This window comes from Procambarus clarkii, chromosome 23 (genome assembly GCF_040958095.1).
Source record: "Procambarus clarkii isolate CNS0578487 chromosome 23, FALCON_Pclarkii_2.0, whole genome shotgun sequence".
Classification (NCBI taxonomy): Eukaryota; Metazoa; Arthropoda; class Malacostraca; order Decapoda; family Cambaridae; genus Procambarus; species Procambarus clarkii.
In genome coordinates this window covers 14,133,816-14,149,138 of record NC_091172.1, presented here as the reverse complement: position 1 = coordinate 14,149,138, position 15,323 = coordinate 14,133,816, and the positions used below count along the sequence as shown (strand labels likewise).

Here is a 15,323-nt window from a genome sequence, read left to right as displayed (position 1 = left end):
GGCTCGCTTTGCTTGCTCACTCTTGTCCCCACGATTTGTGGGCCTTTTCGGTTATGTCATCCGGCCTGCGGTGGCGTTGGGCGACTCGTCCTCTTTTGGGGGGTTCGGGGCTAACAAGGCAGGTTTCTTTTGCGCTTTGTCAAGTCGTCTTGGAGTGGGTGTGCTTGGGCATGGTCGAAACGACTGCGTCCCTCATGTGGGTTTCCTGTCTGTTTACAGTGCCGAAACGGGACTGCAGATCTGAGGTTCATTCTGGACTTGTCCCGTCTGAACCCCTAGATTCCTTGCCCCTCCTTTCGGATGACTACTGTCTCAGGTCCGGCTTCTGTTGGAGCCGGGTGCCTGAATGGTGGCCCTGGACCTCATGGATGCCTATTGGCACATTCCTGTTCATCCGAGGTTCAGATAAGTTCAGTTCTACGGAACTTACTGGATCCTGCAGTCCAGGACTTACTGGAATGCAGGATCCAGTAAGTTCAGTAGAACTTCGGTTTCAACTCTTTTGACTATGTCGTAGCTCTGTCGATTAAGGCAGGGTCTAGGATGCTCTTGGATGTAGGTTCGAATCCTCGTCATGGCCCTTGTTGATTTGTTCATTTGATGCATCATGTTATTGTGATTTCTGTGTGTAATGAGTTACACAACCCAGGACAACATGGATTTAGAGCGGGAAGATCCTGTCTAATATTGTGTCGGCCAGAAAAATTATAGGATGGATTACGAGAACTTTCAAATCCAGGGATCCCATCACAATGGTTGTACTCTTAAAGTCACTGTTGTTGTCCTGTCTCGAGTACTGCTCAGTACTCGCTTTCCCCTTCAGAGCAGGAGAGATTACTGAAATTGAGGGAATACAGAGAACATATACGGCACGCATAGACGCGATAAAGCACCTAAATTATTGGGATCCTCTGAAAGCTCTCCAAATGTACTCGCTAGAAAGTAAATGAGAGAGATACCAAATAATATACACATGGAAAATACTGGAAGGCCAGGTCCCTAATCTACACAGTAAAATAACAACATACTGGAGTGAACAATATGGAAGAAAATGCAGAATGGAACCAGTGAAGAGCAGAGGTGCCATAGGCACAATCAGAGAACACTGTATAAACATCAGAGGTCCACGGTTGTTCAACGTCCTCCCAGCGAGCATCAGAAATAATGCCAGAACAACTGTGGACATCTTCAAGAGAAAACTAGACTGTTTTCTAAAAGACGTTCTGGACCAACCAGGCTGTGGTGGGTATGTGGGCCTGCGGGCCGCTGCAAGCAACAGCCTGGTGGACCAAGCTCTAACAAGTCAAGCCTTGCCTCGGGCCGGGCTTGGTGAGTAGAAGAACTCCCAGAACCCCATCAACCAGATATCAACCAGAGGCAGAATGGATGATCACCACCTTGAGGTAGGGGCAATAAGCAACCTGTGAATTTGCACAAGGCGGGAGCGGACTTGAAAGGGAGTAGCCATGGTACAGCTGAGCCCGTGGGGGTTTTCCAGGGCCTGTAGGGTGAATGAGCCCTACAGGAAGCCCGGGCACTGGAGCCAGCTAAGCCGGTTAACCCCGTCAGTGGTTAATCCAACCACAAGCAGCTGATGTAAAGCCTTGGGGACAACAGAGAATCGCAACCACATGCTAGGCATAGCTTAATCAGGTGAAAAGCACAACTCCTCTGCCAAAAAAGGCAAAATAAATGCTGGTAAATGTGAAAGCACACTAAAAACACCCGAAACTCCACAACAGCAAAAAAGCAGTCGGAGAGATCTATCGACCCGCCGTTCGATAGCTGAAAATCTGGCCGCACCAGCTGCAGTGTGCCTCACCAGCCACCGAAAAATCTCCCACCCAGGGCAAGATGGAAAGCCTAATGCCCCTGATGCACCCCAAGGATGAAGACAATCACAAGCAAGGAAGTCCTCTTAACGGGGAGTGATTCCCATACACTCCTGGAAAGACAACCCTCACCACGAAAGGGCAGTACATATGGAGCACCTAGGGAAGGTGGCCCTAGGCCATTGCTGCTCCAGTACAGTACTGAAAAAAATTCCTGGCTGCACATGCACACCTGCTTATAACACCGCCGCAAAGACAAAAACTCCAAAAAAATGGGAACATGGAGCCAAAGCAACAGTGAGTATTTGGCACAGCATCATTCAAAGAACTGACTGGGGAAGGCCTGGCTCACCCAGGCCGGCTTCCCCTTCCCCTTGAAGGGGGGAGGTGCTAACGAGTGAGGGGTTAGTTGGACAAAATTTTGCTTGTTTGCTCTCTTTCTAGGGGAGTTCTTTTTCTCTTTTTGAGGATGTAGGGCTCAATTTTCAACCAGGCAGCGGTTGGTTTTGTTTCACCTAAATTTTTTGGGCCTTCCTTGGTGTATGGCAAATATGATTCACTTTAAATGTAAAGGGTTCATAGGCCATTGCTCCCTGTGCCTTTCTGAGGGGGCCAGGTTCTGGCTCTAGTCTCTAGTAGGCAACAAAGAACTCTGCGACTGATGACACTCAAGTAGTATGGCACTGATCAGTAAGATAGCTTCAGGGTCTAGGGTGAGGCTCCTCTCAGAAAATATAGTGACATCTTGCAGTTGGGACCTGGTTGACCAGACTATCATCCAGGAGGCCTGGTCAGAAACCGAGTCGGGGGAATCTTGACCCTCAGAATCAACGCAAGGTATTTGCAAGGTATCATGGAACAAATAACTGTAACTTCTATGTTATGGTATTGCTGGTCACACAGCAAATGCAAGTCATTTGTATTTTATTAAAGTAATTTAAAAGTCCCCCCAAAATTCTCTTTCGTAGATTAATTTTGTTATAAAGAACCAGCGTTGAATGTAATGAAACGCCATTTTCTAGGTGAGACCCGCAGGCTCCCCGGAGCTATACTGGCTGATGTGTATATATTAGACCGTGGCAACAGTCAATCGAAGGTGTTCTAGGAATCAGAGCCAGAACCTGGGCCCCCCTCAAGAGAGGCACGAGGAGCAATGGCCTAAAGACACCCCCGTGTAATTGGACGCAGTCGTTGTCTGCCTCTACCAGATCAGGCACCCAGAAAGGTAGGAATTCCAAAACAAACTACTGCTGATTAAATAATTGCAAACTGAAAACCGAACTAGCATTAGAACTCCCCAATCAAAATCAAGGAAACTAGTATGACGTCACCACAAACGCCGCACGTCTGTCGGCGCAAACCTCCCCCCCCCTCCCCAAGAGGGGGACGGAGGGGTCTCAGACCTCTGCGCTGGCAACTCTCCCCAGTTCAAAGGCTGAGTATCAAAAACGTGAAAAAAACGCCGACCGGAGGGAGGGAGGGATGCCGGGGAGCCTCCGTTTCTCACCCAGAAAATGGCGTTTCATTACATTCAATGCTGGTTTTTTTCTGTGGAGCCCCCCTTTGACTCCCTGGAGCTACCTAACCAAAGAAAAAGAAAAAAGGGACTTACCCGGGAGGCAGTCACCACTCACTCCTCAACTCGAAGTTGAGACAACTGGCTGCAACCTGCAATCCAAGGCTACACATGCCCGAGAAGGGACAGGAACATTAAGAAGATACTGTGCGGCCAGGACCCTGTTCGACCTCCAAAAGCCCTGTGCCCAAATGTCAACCCAGGACATATGCCCAAAAATAGCAGCCAAAGCCGTGAACTTACGAACGTCGTGGGCACGGGGAATAGACTGCAGGCTGGCTGGACCGAATAATCCTGCGGACGACTTGGGAGACCCATGCCTGGAACAGGGAAGAAGGGAAACCGGAACACCCAAAGCGCGTCCCCTGCCATGGAGGCCGTGGTGCGCAGAGAACGGCGAAGAGCCGCAACCGGACACAAAACATGATGCATCCCCCCGCTGAACCAACCACGCATCAACAACCCAAGGACCCCTTCGGAAAGCAGCAGACTCATTCTTCGCCAGAAAAGAAGAAGGCTGCAGACGAACGAAACGACCACCAGGACCGAAAGAGCAGAAACCCCTCTGCCGGAGGAGAGCATGAAGCTTCCCGACCCGACCCCCCAAAGGCAATGCCAACAAGAAAAGAGCCTTAGAAAAACAGTCCTGAACCGAGGGGGCCACCACAAACCGGAGAGAAGAGAGAAAAGAGAGCATCCGGTTCAACAACCAGGACTGCTCAGGCGGCGCATGAGCAGGCCGGAGGTGAAAAAACACCCAAGAAAGCTTGCAGAATGGAGCAGAAGTGACATCCACCCCGAATGCAAGCTACAGTGGCTTCGCCAGCACCACATGATACGCGGCGACAGTATTTGGCATAAGATGACGGTTCTAAAACAACCAAGAGAGAAAGGACAAAATAACCTAACAGAAATCAAAGACAACTTACGTAGAGACAAAAAATGCTGAAAGAACCACCAGGAAATTTCATACTGCCGTCTAGATGAAACTCACAGATGGGACACCATCAAAGAAGCCACCGGATCACCATACAAGTGGTGATACACCCGTGTCAAAAAGACCAGACGTGAAGAGTGGAGGGGAAAAGATCGAACCAGTCACCTACCGGACTGGACAAATCAACTGAAAGAGGTGGAGCCGCGGGAAGACCCTGGAGTTCGGACATTGAGCAAGAAGCTCCTGAAACCAGGGCTGGGCCGGCCATCAAGGAGCCAATAGGACTACTCTTCCCTGGTAAGTCTCCAACCGAGCCAGGATCCGGAGCAACAACCGGACCGGTGGGAAGAGGTACAGGTAACTCCACCTCTGGGCGCCTATGCATCCGGCAGAGCCAACTGAACGAGTCGGCGTCGACCGTCCATTCCGTGGAAAGGGGAATGAACCGAGACAGGCCGTTCGCCAGGACATTGGATACCCCTTGAACATGAACCGCCAGGAGAGCCAAACCCCAAGAACTCAGCAGACGCGTCACCCGAAGCGACTAGCCCCAAAGAACCAAGGACCACATTGAACCCCCGCGGTTCAAGCAATGAACCACCGGGGAGCAGTCCGAATGGAGCCGGATTGTTGCTCCGCGAGCGACCCGAATCCTCTGAAGCGAATGCCACACAGCCGCGAACTCCCTCGCCATGCTGTGAGCTTGACAGAAGGACGAACCCCACCGACCCTGGCCGGCCTGGTGAGCACTGAAAACAAAACCCCAGCTGAGAGATGGGGCATCTGTGAACACATCGAGCGAGGGCTCGGGGAGGCTCCACGGCACAGAACCCTAAAAAACCCACAGAGGAAGCTGGCAACACAGCAGCTGATGCAAGGCTCCCGGGATCCGAACCCATCGATCGCGAGAGCGGCGGAAGTGACGACTCCGAAGAAACCAGAAAATCCGCCGAAGCCAGATCCGACCCGATGGGTAGACCAGCACGGCGAAGTACAGGCTCCCGCACAGGTACTTGAACAACCAACATGTGACCCGGATGCCCTCCAAAAACAGCCGGAGGCGGGACCGCAGCCATAACAGCGTTGCAAGAGGGAGAGACAAGAAAGCAGTCCGAGAGTCCCACACAATACCCAGCCAAGTTCGAACCTGAGAGGGAACCAAATGGGACTTGCTCCAGTTCACCAAGAACCCTAACCCGGCGAGCTGGGAAAGAACCAAATCCCTGGTGAGCAGACACGCAGACTGGCTGGGAGCCCACACCAGCCTGTCGTCGAGGGTAAGCCAGAACCCAAACCCCTAACAGATGCAAACGGGCCACCACGACCCGGGTAAGGTGTGTGAACACTCGAGGTGCCAGATTCAAGCCGAATGGAAGGCAACGAAAGCGGTAAGCTTGTCGCCCCACGACAAAAGCGAGCCAGTCCCTGAACCCCGGATGAATTGGGATGTGCCAATACGCATCCTGGAAGTTCAAAGACACCACCCAGGCACCCGGTGCCAAAAGCAGCTGGACCTGAGACAGAGTGGTAATTTGAAAGACCCAGGGATTCAGACGAGACAAGTCCAATATGAATCGCAGATCCACACAGTCCTGTTTTGGAACTGAATACAGTCGTGAAACCCACCTGAGGGATGTAGTCTTACCCCCCCCTGAAGGAGGAGCGCCCTAATGCCAATGCCATCGCAAGCAGGAGAAAACGACCCAAAATGCTCATGAATCGTGGGACCAGACGAGATCAAATGGCGTCAATCTCCCCCCTATTGCCCCGTCAATGGGGCAACCGGCAAAATCTGGCACTACTGGTTTATGGGGTACTGGCCCCGAATCTGGCACTACTGGCTTATGACGACTGAAGGCACCCTGGGACCTGGCACGACCCTTCCAGGCAGGACCACCACGTGCCCCCCCCCCCAGAGAACCAACAAGTCCGACATAGGCCGGCAACTAGATGAAGCCGTTTGCAGAAAATGCACCACCACAGACTTTGCAAACAGCAATGGACAAAAAGGTGATGAAAATTTAAGAGCCAGGACCCAAGCCGATTCCAATGAGTGGACGAGCACCGCCTGACGGCACGCGAGACGAGAAGCAAAGAACAGGGACACCGCCTCCCTCAGAATCGGCACAAACAACTTCAACAAGGCAGCCGACGACCGAGCTGCCAAAGCAAACACACCGGACATTGGCTCAGATCCCAGTTCCTGCGTATCCTCACCGAGCCAGTTCGAAGACAGCACCAGCAGAGAAGAGAAATGCAAGACCGAAGCAAAATGCCCACGGGCGCGCAAATTCTCGGCCACCAGGGATGCCGAAAGGGAGGGAACCTGCGCGTGAAGCTGAATCTGACCAACATCACGAGGAAGTATGGGGCGAACAAGCAAGCATTGAGGTGCTTAAATTCGCCCCCTAGATAAACCTGAAGAACTGTAGTCACTTCCTGCCTTTCAAGCGCATGGGTCCGACAGAACGAGTGCCACGCCCCCAACGAAAAGAAAGGGCAGTCCGCTAGCCAGGAAGACTCCGGCACCTTGTAGTGCATCCAGAAGGAAAACAAGGAGCCAAACTCGAAAGAAGAAGGATCCATTACTGAGGCGTAATCTGGGTCTCGCAAGAGGTAAGCCGCAAGGGCTTCCCACACCACCTTTGATGTGATGCGGGAAGCCGAAAACCTCTGGAAGGAGGGGAACTGAGGAACCCAAGGGAACCCAGAACCGAACCCGGGGAGGAGTCGCACCCATATCAAACTCCCCCTGTAACAACATAGGAAAACTCCTATCAAGATAGGAAAACTCCTCCCCCTGAAACAACAAGCCCTGCGCCGAGGGTACCAACACCCAAGCTTCGCCCAAGCACCCCAAGTCAACTCTTCCCCAGCCCCGGGAACCTCAACGTCAGGACCAGGGGCCGAGCTGTCCTCCAAACCCTCTGCCACTGGAGAAAAAGCCAAGTCCGCCGGAAAAGCCGGGATGAAGGGGGCCCACTGGCACAGCCCAAGGGCTCCAGCAGGAGGAGCAGGCTCAAATGCCTCCGCCGCCGATCCAGAAGGAGGCATTCTCCAAAGCTGCCCGAGACTCACCACCAGGCAAACCCTGCCCAAACTCTGAAACCCTCAGATGTTTGGGAGCCGGAAGCAGGTGGGGGGGGGGAGGGGGGGAAGCAGGATGAACCACAGCATGGGAATGACTAGGGGGGTGCAGATGAAACCAAGGTCGAGGAGACTAACGTCCCCAAGTCCGGGTCCCTATAACCACGGCAGGGCAGCTGCGGGGCATCCGGAAAGGCAACCAACCTTGCGCGTTGCAGCAACCTAAACCTTGCATGCAATGCCGAAGCTGCTTGCACCCTAATAACAATCTCGGTGGACTAGGTGAATTGGTGTACAAACAAGGAACACCACTCGCAGTTCTCCGGGTCAAAGGTGTCATTGACCCAACAAGCAGCACGGCGGAAACAAAGACGGTGAGAGTCACCCTGAGTCAAGGGGACAGAGCAACCTTCAAACTCGCAAAAGGTGAGGTGGGACTCTGGGATCTCTTCAATCACACCACTGAGCCGCTAGGGGGTTTCCAGGGCCTTTAGACTAACTGCTAAGGGAAGCCCAGGAAGCCCTTCCCGCCCGAAGGGAAGGCGAGGTACTGCTAACTGGTTATCCCAGAGCTACCAAGCAAACAAACTGAAAGCTGAACTCCTGCAACGTGAAAAGCACGGGGACCTAGTGGAGGGCCACTAAAATCATACAAGTGGTCCTACCGCCACACCTGGCAGACCCCTGCCCGGCAAAACAAAACAAAAATAAAAGAAAAACCCTGCAAAAACACGTCTCCAGGTGAACAGAACCAGTTGCTGTGCGTATATCAGGCAGCTGCACAGTACCTATCGCCCCTGCCAGTGACGAAACTACCTCCTACCCAAGGGAATACAGGAACAAGAACCACCCCAGCAGAACCCCCAAGGGCGGGCAATCACCGAGCAGCAACAGAACCACGCGGAGGTAGTTCCCGAACGGCTCGGGGAAGATAACCCTGAAGCCGCAAGGGCAGTACTTACAGGGCACCCAGGGAAGGCAGCCCTAGATGCATGCAGCCCCAGTACTCTTGTATCACTCCTGGCTTGCATGATACCAAAAAAGAACACCACCACTGCACTGCAGCACTGCTCAAAGGATGGAGCCAGAGTTGATCGACCGTTCGCCCTCACAACAGCTTGTGAACTGGGGAGAGTTGCCGGCGCGGAGGTCTGGGACCCCTCCATTCCCCTCCCTGGGAGGGGGGGTGTGCAGATGGATGCGCGGCGTTTGTGGTGACGTCATACTGGTTTCCTTGGTTTTGAGTGGGAGTTCTGTTGCTAGTTTTGCTTTTGGTTTGCAATTATTTAATCAGCAGTAGTTTGTTTTTTAATTCCTACCTTTCTGGGTGCCTGACCTGGTAGATGGCAGACAAAGACTGCTTCCAATTATGCAGGGGTGTCTTTAGGCCATTGCTCCTCGTGCCTCTCTTGAGGGGGGCCATGTTCTAGCTCTGGTCCCCTGTAGGTCTAGAACTCCTTCGATTGACTGTTGCTACGATCTAATATATACACATCAGCCCGGTATAGCTCCGGGGAGCTGAAGGGGCTCTCCACAGAAATTGCTCCAATATTTAGCAATAGTCCATGTAGCAATACTTATCATATAAGGCTAATCATATTATTAGTTTTATGGATGTCCTATTTAAATATATTTTGTCTATCTTATAAGGCTAACCATATCATCTTACTTTGTTTAATGGAAATCTTTTTAGAGTATTTTTACCCATTTTGGAATATATATACAGTACTTTGTTTAAAACTATCCTTTTCCTTATTTCTTGGTTATGGGGTGTGTAGTGAATAGTAGGCATGAGCAGGTGGGTGTGTGATAGGTGTGGTGCGTGGTGCTTGCAGGTGGCAGTGTTAGTGCTGAGGACCGGCCGGGTGAGAGTGGTGAGGTCGCTATCTCCTTATCCATGGCTACAGGAGGCTCGGGGGTCACTACTACGGTCACAACCCCATCTGCAGTGGCTGGGGCAGTCTCAAGTGGTGGTATCTCAGGAGCAGCAGCAGGAGGGGGAGGCTCCACTGCTGCCTCTCTCTTAGGATCAGGAACACCTTCCACACCAGTCAATCTTCCAGCTGTTCTTCAAGACCGACCTCACTCTGGCCGTGGTCGTGTGCCGCCTCCAGTTCCTCCTCGCTCACCTCGAGGTGGAGCTTCTCAGGCCACCCCTACCTCTTCTTCATTCTTACTTTCTCGAGGTGGAGTTACTTACCTCACTTTGCCCCCAAGCCCTCGTTTTGCTGGAAGCAGCCCTCGTTTTTCGCATCTGTGTAGTCCTAGTATTGGCATGACTGGATATAACATCTGGCATGCAGACAGTATGTGTAGATTAGATAAAAATTGCATGATGCCAATGCTGCATGCTCCTCCATGTGAAAGACAACATCAGGTATGGCAACTTCCAACCAAAGATGTATTGGCTTTATCCCCCATGCATTCAGATGGAGCCACACATGATGAAACACCACAGAAGCGAACTTTTCGTAGTTCCAGTGCTGAAGCTGCAATTCATGCTATGCGTGGAATGTGGGATGTAATTATGACAGCATCCCGACCAGGCACTCCCCTTAGTGTATCTTCCCACCATCCTTCTGATGAGATCCCTAACCCTTCTTCACATGATTCCCACCTCCAGTCATACAAACCTTCCTGTGAAATCTGCCAACATTCTGTTGATCAAAATAAATATGAATTTGTATTACCAAATACCCACATTACATCCACCAGTGATTCTCCACCATCCCATTCTGTGGTACAAGAAAGCTCACCAAGTTTAGTGAGCTCCAGTCCTAAACACAGCTTTTCAAAACATTCTCAGAATGCTGAGCAAGACGCATCTCATCATTGTTCTCCACTTGCCAGACAGCGAAAGTTTGGTCAAGCATCTTCAGCTTCACCATCGTCATCCTTGTCAAGGCTACCTGATGATATATTAACCAGAACAGGTACAAATACTAAAGGAGCAATTTTCAAGTCCCCTTCACCTCAAGAAAAACATATTACATCCATGGATTCTTCACAAGAGAGTGAGGTATGGGGCAGAAAATATTGGGGTGGAGCTCAAGAATTCACACCTTATAATGACTCCGATGTTACTAGACATTTTTGTGAAAATACACTACCTCTCACAAGAAAGTCTTTTGCAGGCAGAGAGACTCTTCAATTGCATGAGGATAACCGTAAGAGATATTCTGTGGTAGATAGACCATCAGCTAGTGAGGAAGCATATATTGAACATGCTCTTGCTATGTATTTAACAAGATCAAGGTCTCCCTCTCCTCTTAAAGATCAATCCAGTTCACCATTTGGGAACCCTGATTCTCCTTATTACGGAGAATCGTTTCCTCACACAAGTTCATGTTCCTATACTCCTCCATCGGGGCATCTGTTATCTGTGCAAATTTGCACGGCTGCCAATGCAGACTTGTGCCATAATTCTTCTTTAAGCCCTGAAATACATTGCATGTCCTCTCCAAGCCTATTAAAAGATTCAAACAGATGCCACATATCCCAACAAGATGATTGGCATCAGTCAAGCCCAGTCTTGCAAAGAACATTTCTTACAGAAATCTAATTTAGTTCTTAATTTATTAATTATTTCTTTTTGCATGCCAATATCCATATTTGTGTTATGCATGACTAACATTATGACGGCTTTTGATCTAATGCATCACATTGTATCCTGCTGTTATGTTGCAGTTTTTGTTCATGTAGCTAGAATTATTATGTAAGCAATCTACTATTCTTTTGTGAGTTGCATTTCTTGTGGCTTTCAAATGTTTTTGTTTGCAATTTTATTTATTTAGTTATTTTTTGTATGTAGGATATTAGAAAATGTAATGGCACATATAAAGTAACCTTGAGTTAGATATTTATTATAATTAAGATTTATTGTAATGATAAATTAATATTGTATCAGACTTAGGAAAGTATAAAATGGCTAAGCAGTTAATGTAGGAATTAAATTCTTCTTTTGAAATTAATATTTTCTCCCTCTTTTGCTTGTCTGCATTTTCTGTGGGGAGCCCCGTCGGCTCCCTGAAGCTATCCGAACTGATATGTGCTATATTAGTTTGGAGTCATCAGTCACAGGAGTCCTTATGCCTACCAGGGACCACGAGCCAGAACCTGGTTCCCTCAGAGAGGCGCAGGGAGCAATGGCCTATGAGCACTTTACATTTAAAGTATGTCATAATTGCCATCGACCAGGGAAGGTCACAGAAAGGTAGGTGAATCAAAACAGACCACTGTCTGGTTAGCCTGTGCAATCTACATCCCAAAAGATCAAAATAACTCTCCTAGAAAGAAACCAAACAAGCAACCCTTCATGTGACTAGCACTTACGCTTGTTAGCGTTATGAAGGGGAAGCCAGCTCACTGGAGCCAGCAGCCCACCACTCCAGTTCTTTAAATGATGTGCTGGTGGTCACTTCAGTCACCTCTGGCCTCAAGTTCTTGTTCTGGATTTTTGCCCTGTGTGGCTGTACCAGCTGTGTGTTGGTGTGGTGGCCAGATGTCTTAGTATACAAGAGCAGCATGTGCTAAGGGTGACCTTCCCTAGGTGCTCTGTGAGTACTTCCCTTGCATGTCAGGGTTATCTTCACTGGGGCATTCGGGAATCACTCTCCGTTTGAGGCCTTCTTCGCTTGTTGTTTTCGCCCTTGGGGTACGCCTGGAGTCTAGGGCTTTCTGTCTTGGCCCAGGTAGGGGAGGGTTATTGGTTGGGTTGGGCGCACTGTGGCTGTTAGGTTTATTTGGTTCATCATACATTTATTGCACGTTATTATTTGATGTTTTTGGTACCCCTGCTCTTCTCTCCTCTCAGATCAGCGGTTTCATTGTTTACATTTTTAGCAAGTATTAAAAGTTGCCGCAGTTAAAGCAGTTAAAGTTGCCGTGACTAATGCATTTCCCTCATCACTGCTGAGGTGTCGTCTGCAGTTTTGATAAGTTTGCACTTGCCTTGTACTCTTCTAGTTGTGCTTGTGAGAGTTGCGCTTCATCACTTTGGGCCCGCCCCTCACCCGTCATTCTATTGGTGTGCACATTCTTGAGCTTCTTCAGCTCCTTAGTTTCTATGTTTGCAGCCTTCACCTCATCACTGCCTCCTGCATTCCTTTTCCTTACTACTGTGTCTCAGGACAAGTTCTTTTTCATGTTTCTGTGGCTTCTTTAGGTACTCAGTTACCACCTGTGTTCTGTTATGGGTGTACCAATAGTATTGATTCATCCATCTTTTTCTACCCTGTCCATTCCCTGAGGACTTGTGGGTGATGGTAATGTCTCCCGCTCGTGTGATCCCAGGGCAGTCTCATCTTGTGTACGAGACTGGGGTACTTCTGTGTATTATTATCCAAGTTTTATGTTCACGGGGCCATTTTGTCTTGTATATGAGACTGGAATACTTCTGTATATTATTACCTCTTGTGTGATAATAATACACAGTCTTGTGTTCACGACTGTGGTCTTGGCTGGTTTTCACTATTTCATTATGGGCACTGATTTTTTGCTTAGCGACCTTGTGCTGTATGCTTGTCTGGCTCCCAAGCTTACGGCCCTTGGTATCCTGTCCGTATTACGACTGTTTTAGCCGTGGGGCTCCTTTTATTAAAAAAAATAACATTGTGCATTTTTATCCACCAAAAAATGCAGTAGGTAGGGCTCCCCACAGGTTCGTTTCCAGTTGCCCTAGGGTTACTCGAATTCATCTTTTTGAAGGTTTGCTTCGTCTCGGCTTCCCCTTTTAGGGGTTCAGGAGGCCCTTGTGGTGTTCCTCCTGCGAGACCTCTATTTATGCCTCTGTGTTGGATCCGATTTTGTTTGAGTTTGGTTCCTCTTACACTGCTCGGGTGCGTTTCAAGGTTCCTGTTTCTTCTTGGCTGGTAGACTGCCTTGACAATTGGTTGGTGTAGGCTCCCTGCTGATCTGCTTGCTGGGGTTTTGATTCTTTCCCAGCTTGCAGGATTAGGGTTCCTGATAACTTGGCTGAAGTCCCAGTTTGTTCCGTCCCAGATTCAGGCTTAGGTGGGCCTAGTGTTGGGTTCTCAAACTGCATCCATTTCTCTCCCTCCTGCGGCTTTGCTCAGCTTGTGGTCCTGCTGTTAGCTGTTTTTGAGGGGCACCCTGGACCCTCAGCTGCTTGAGCAATCGCCATTTGGGAGCCTGAACTTTCCCCTGGTGGTTTATCCACTGGGGTGCGTTTGGCCTTACAGGCTGTTCTGGTATCTTCGGAGTGGCTTGTTTTGCCGCTCTTGCAATTGCTGGGTTCGTTCTCCAGTGTCCTGGCATTGGTTGCTTTGTCGCCAGCTTCATCTTTGAGTTTTTGGGGTTCGTTGCCATGGCGTTTTCCTCTTCCCTTGCTCGATGTGTTCATGGTCGCCTCGTCTCTCGGTTGGGGCTTTGTGACCAGTGCTGGCCAGTCCGGCCAGGGTCATTGGGGGCTGTCCTTAAGTCGGGGCTCACAGCATGATGCAGGAGTTGGGGTGGATTTGGCTCTCTTGGGGCTTGGTGATCAGACTCCATTCAGACTGCTTCCCCGAGGTTCGTTGTCTCAACTTCTGGGGGTCCTTCGGTCCATGGCTCTTTTGGTGCTGGTCACTTGGGGTAACTCTTCTGCTGAGTTTTCAAGGTTTAACTCTTAACACTGTTCACATACAGGGAGTGTCCAATGCTCTGGCAGACGGCCTATAGTGCTTCATTCCTCTTTCCACGGAGTGGACGGTTGACAGCGCCTCCTTCCTTTGGCTTTGCTGGACATATGGATACCCGGAGGTGGACCTCTTCGCGTCGACTTGGTTTCGGAATCTTCCATTGTATGTGGCGTTAATCCCCAACTGCAAGGCTGTCACTTTTTGGCAGGACTGGTCGAGGTTGGGGGTTCCTGTACCTCTTTTTCCCGGTCCAGCTGTTGCTCCAGGTCCTAGCTTGCTTGGAATCCTATCAGGATTGATTCTCCTGGTTCCATAGTGGCTGGCTTAGCCTTGGTTTCAGGTACTGCTTGCTCCATGTCTGAACCCGAGCATTTATTCGCAGCTCCGCCTCTTCCATTAGAACGGGCCAGTGAGGCACCTCACTGGTTCACCTTACTGCTCCGCACCATGCATCTGGTCTCTTTAATGTGTGTGTGTGTGTGTATTGCCATTTATATGGTGATCAGGTGTTTTTTTTAGGATGTCCCACCTGCTGTCTTCTTCCCTAGGGTATGTAGTTTCTTGGCAGACTTTCTTTCTCTTCAAAGGTTTTCGTCGATTTTGGATCTGTTTGTTTGGGCTTTTTCTGGATCGGCATCTCATGCCTAATACAGTACTGTTGTTATTGCGGGGCGTTGGCGGAGCCGTTCCAGCTTTCATTCCGGGTGGATGTGGCTTCTGCTTCGTTCCACAAGCTTTCATGAGCATTTTTTCACCTCTGTCCTGCTCATGCACTGCCTGAGCTTTCTTGGTCTTTAGTTCGTGTTTTTCTTTCCTTTCTTCTCCTCGCTTTGTTGTGGCCCATTCGGTTAGGGATTGCTTTTGGAAGGCCTTGTTTTTGTTGTCCTTGACCTCTGGGGGTTAGGTTGGGGAGCCTCATGCTATCTTCCGACACCAGAGGTTCTGTTCATTTGTTCCAGATGGTTGTTATGTTCCTTTGCTGCCTTCTTCTTCTTTGCTGGTGTAGATTGAGACAGTTGGCTTCCGGAGGGTCAGGTGGTTGTGGATGCTTGGTTGGTTAGGCTGGGGGCGCATCACGTGTTGTGTCCGGTGGTGGCCATGCCACGCCACCTGCACCAAACCAGTGGCCCACGCTGTGGGCCACTGGTTTGGTGCCGGTGGACACTCTTTGGATGCTTTCGGTTTCCCTGTTCCCTGTTCCAGGGCTCATGTGTCTCAGGTTGTCCAGTGTCAAGTCCAGCCAGCTTGCAGTC

At 50.0% G+C, this 15,323-nt stretch overlaps 1 protein-coding gene across 1 annotated transcript in view; it reads left to right on the top strand.

Annotated features, from left to right (window-relative positions):
- Positions 1-15,323, top strand: part of PIP5K59B (Phosphatidylinositol 4-phosphate 5-kinase 59B) — a 311,973-nt gene that overhangs the window by 145,624 nt on the left and 151,026 nt on the right. Inside the window, exon 18 of the mRNA XM_069329652.1 lies at positions 9,268-9,618. Coding sequence (XP_069185753.1) covers positions 9,268-9,618 — 351 coding nt within the window. The remainder of the gene's footprint in view (positions 1-9,267; positions 9,619-15,323) is intronic.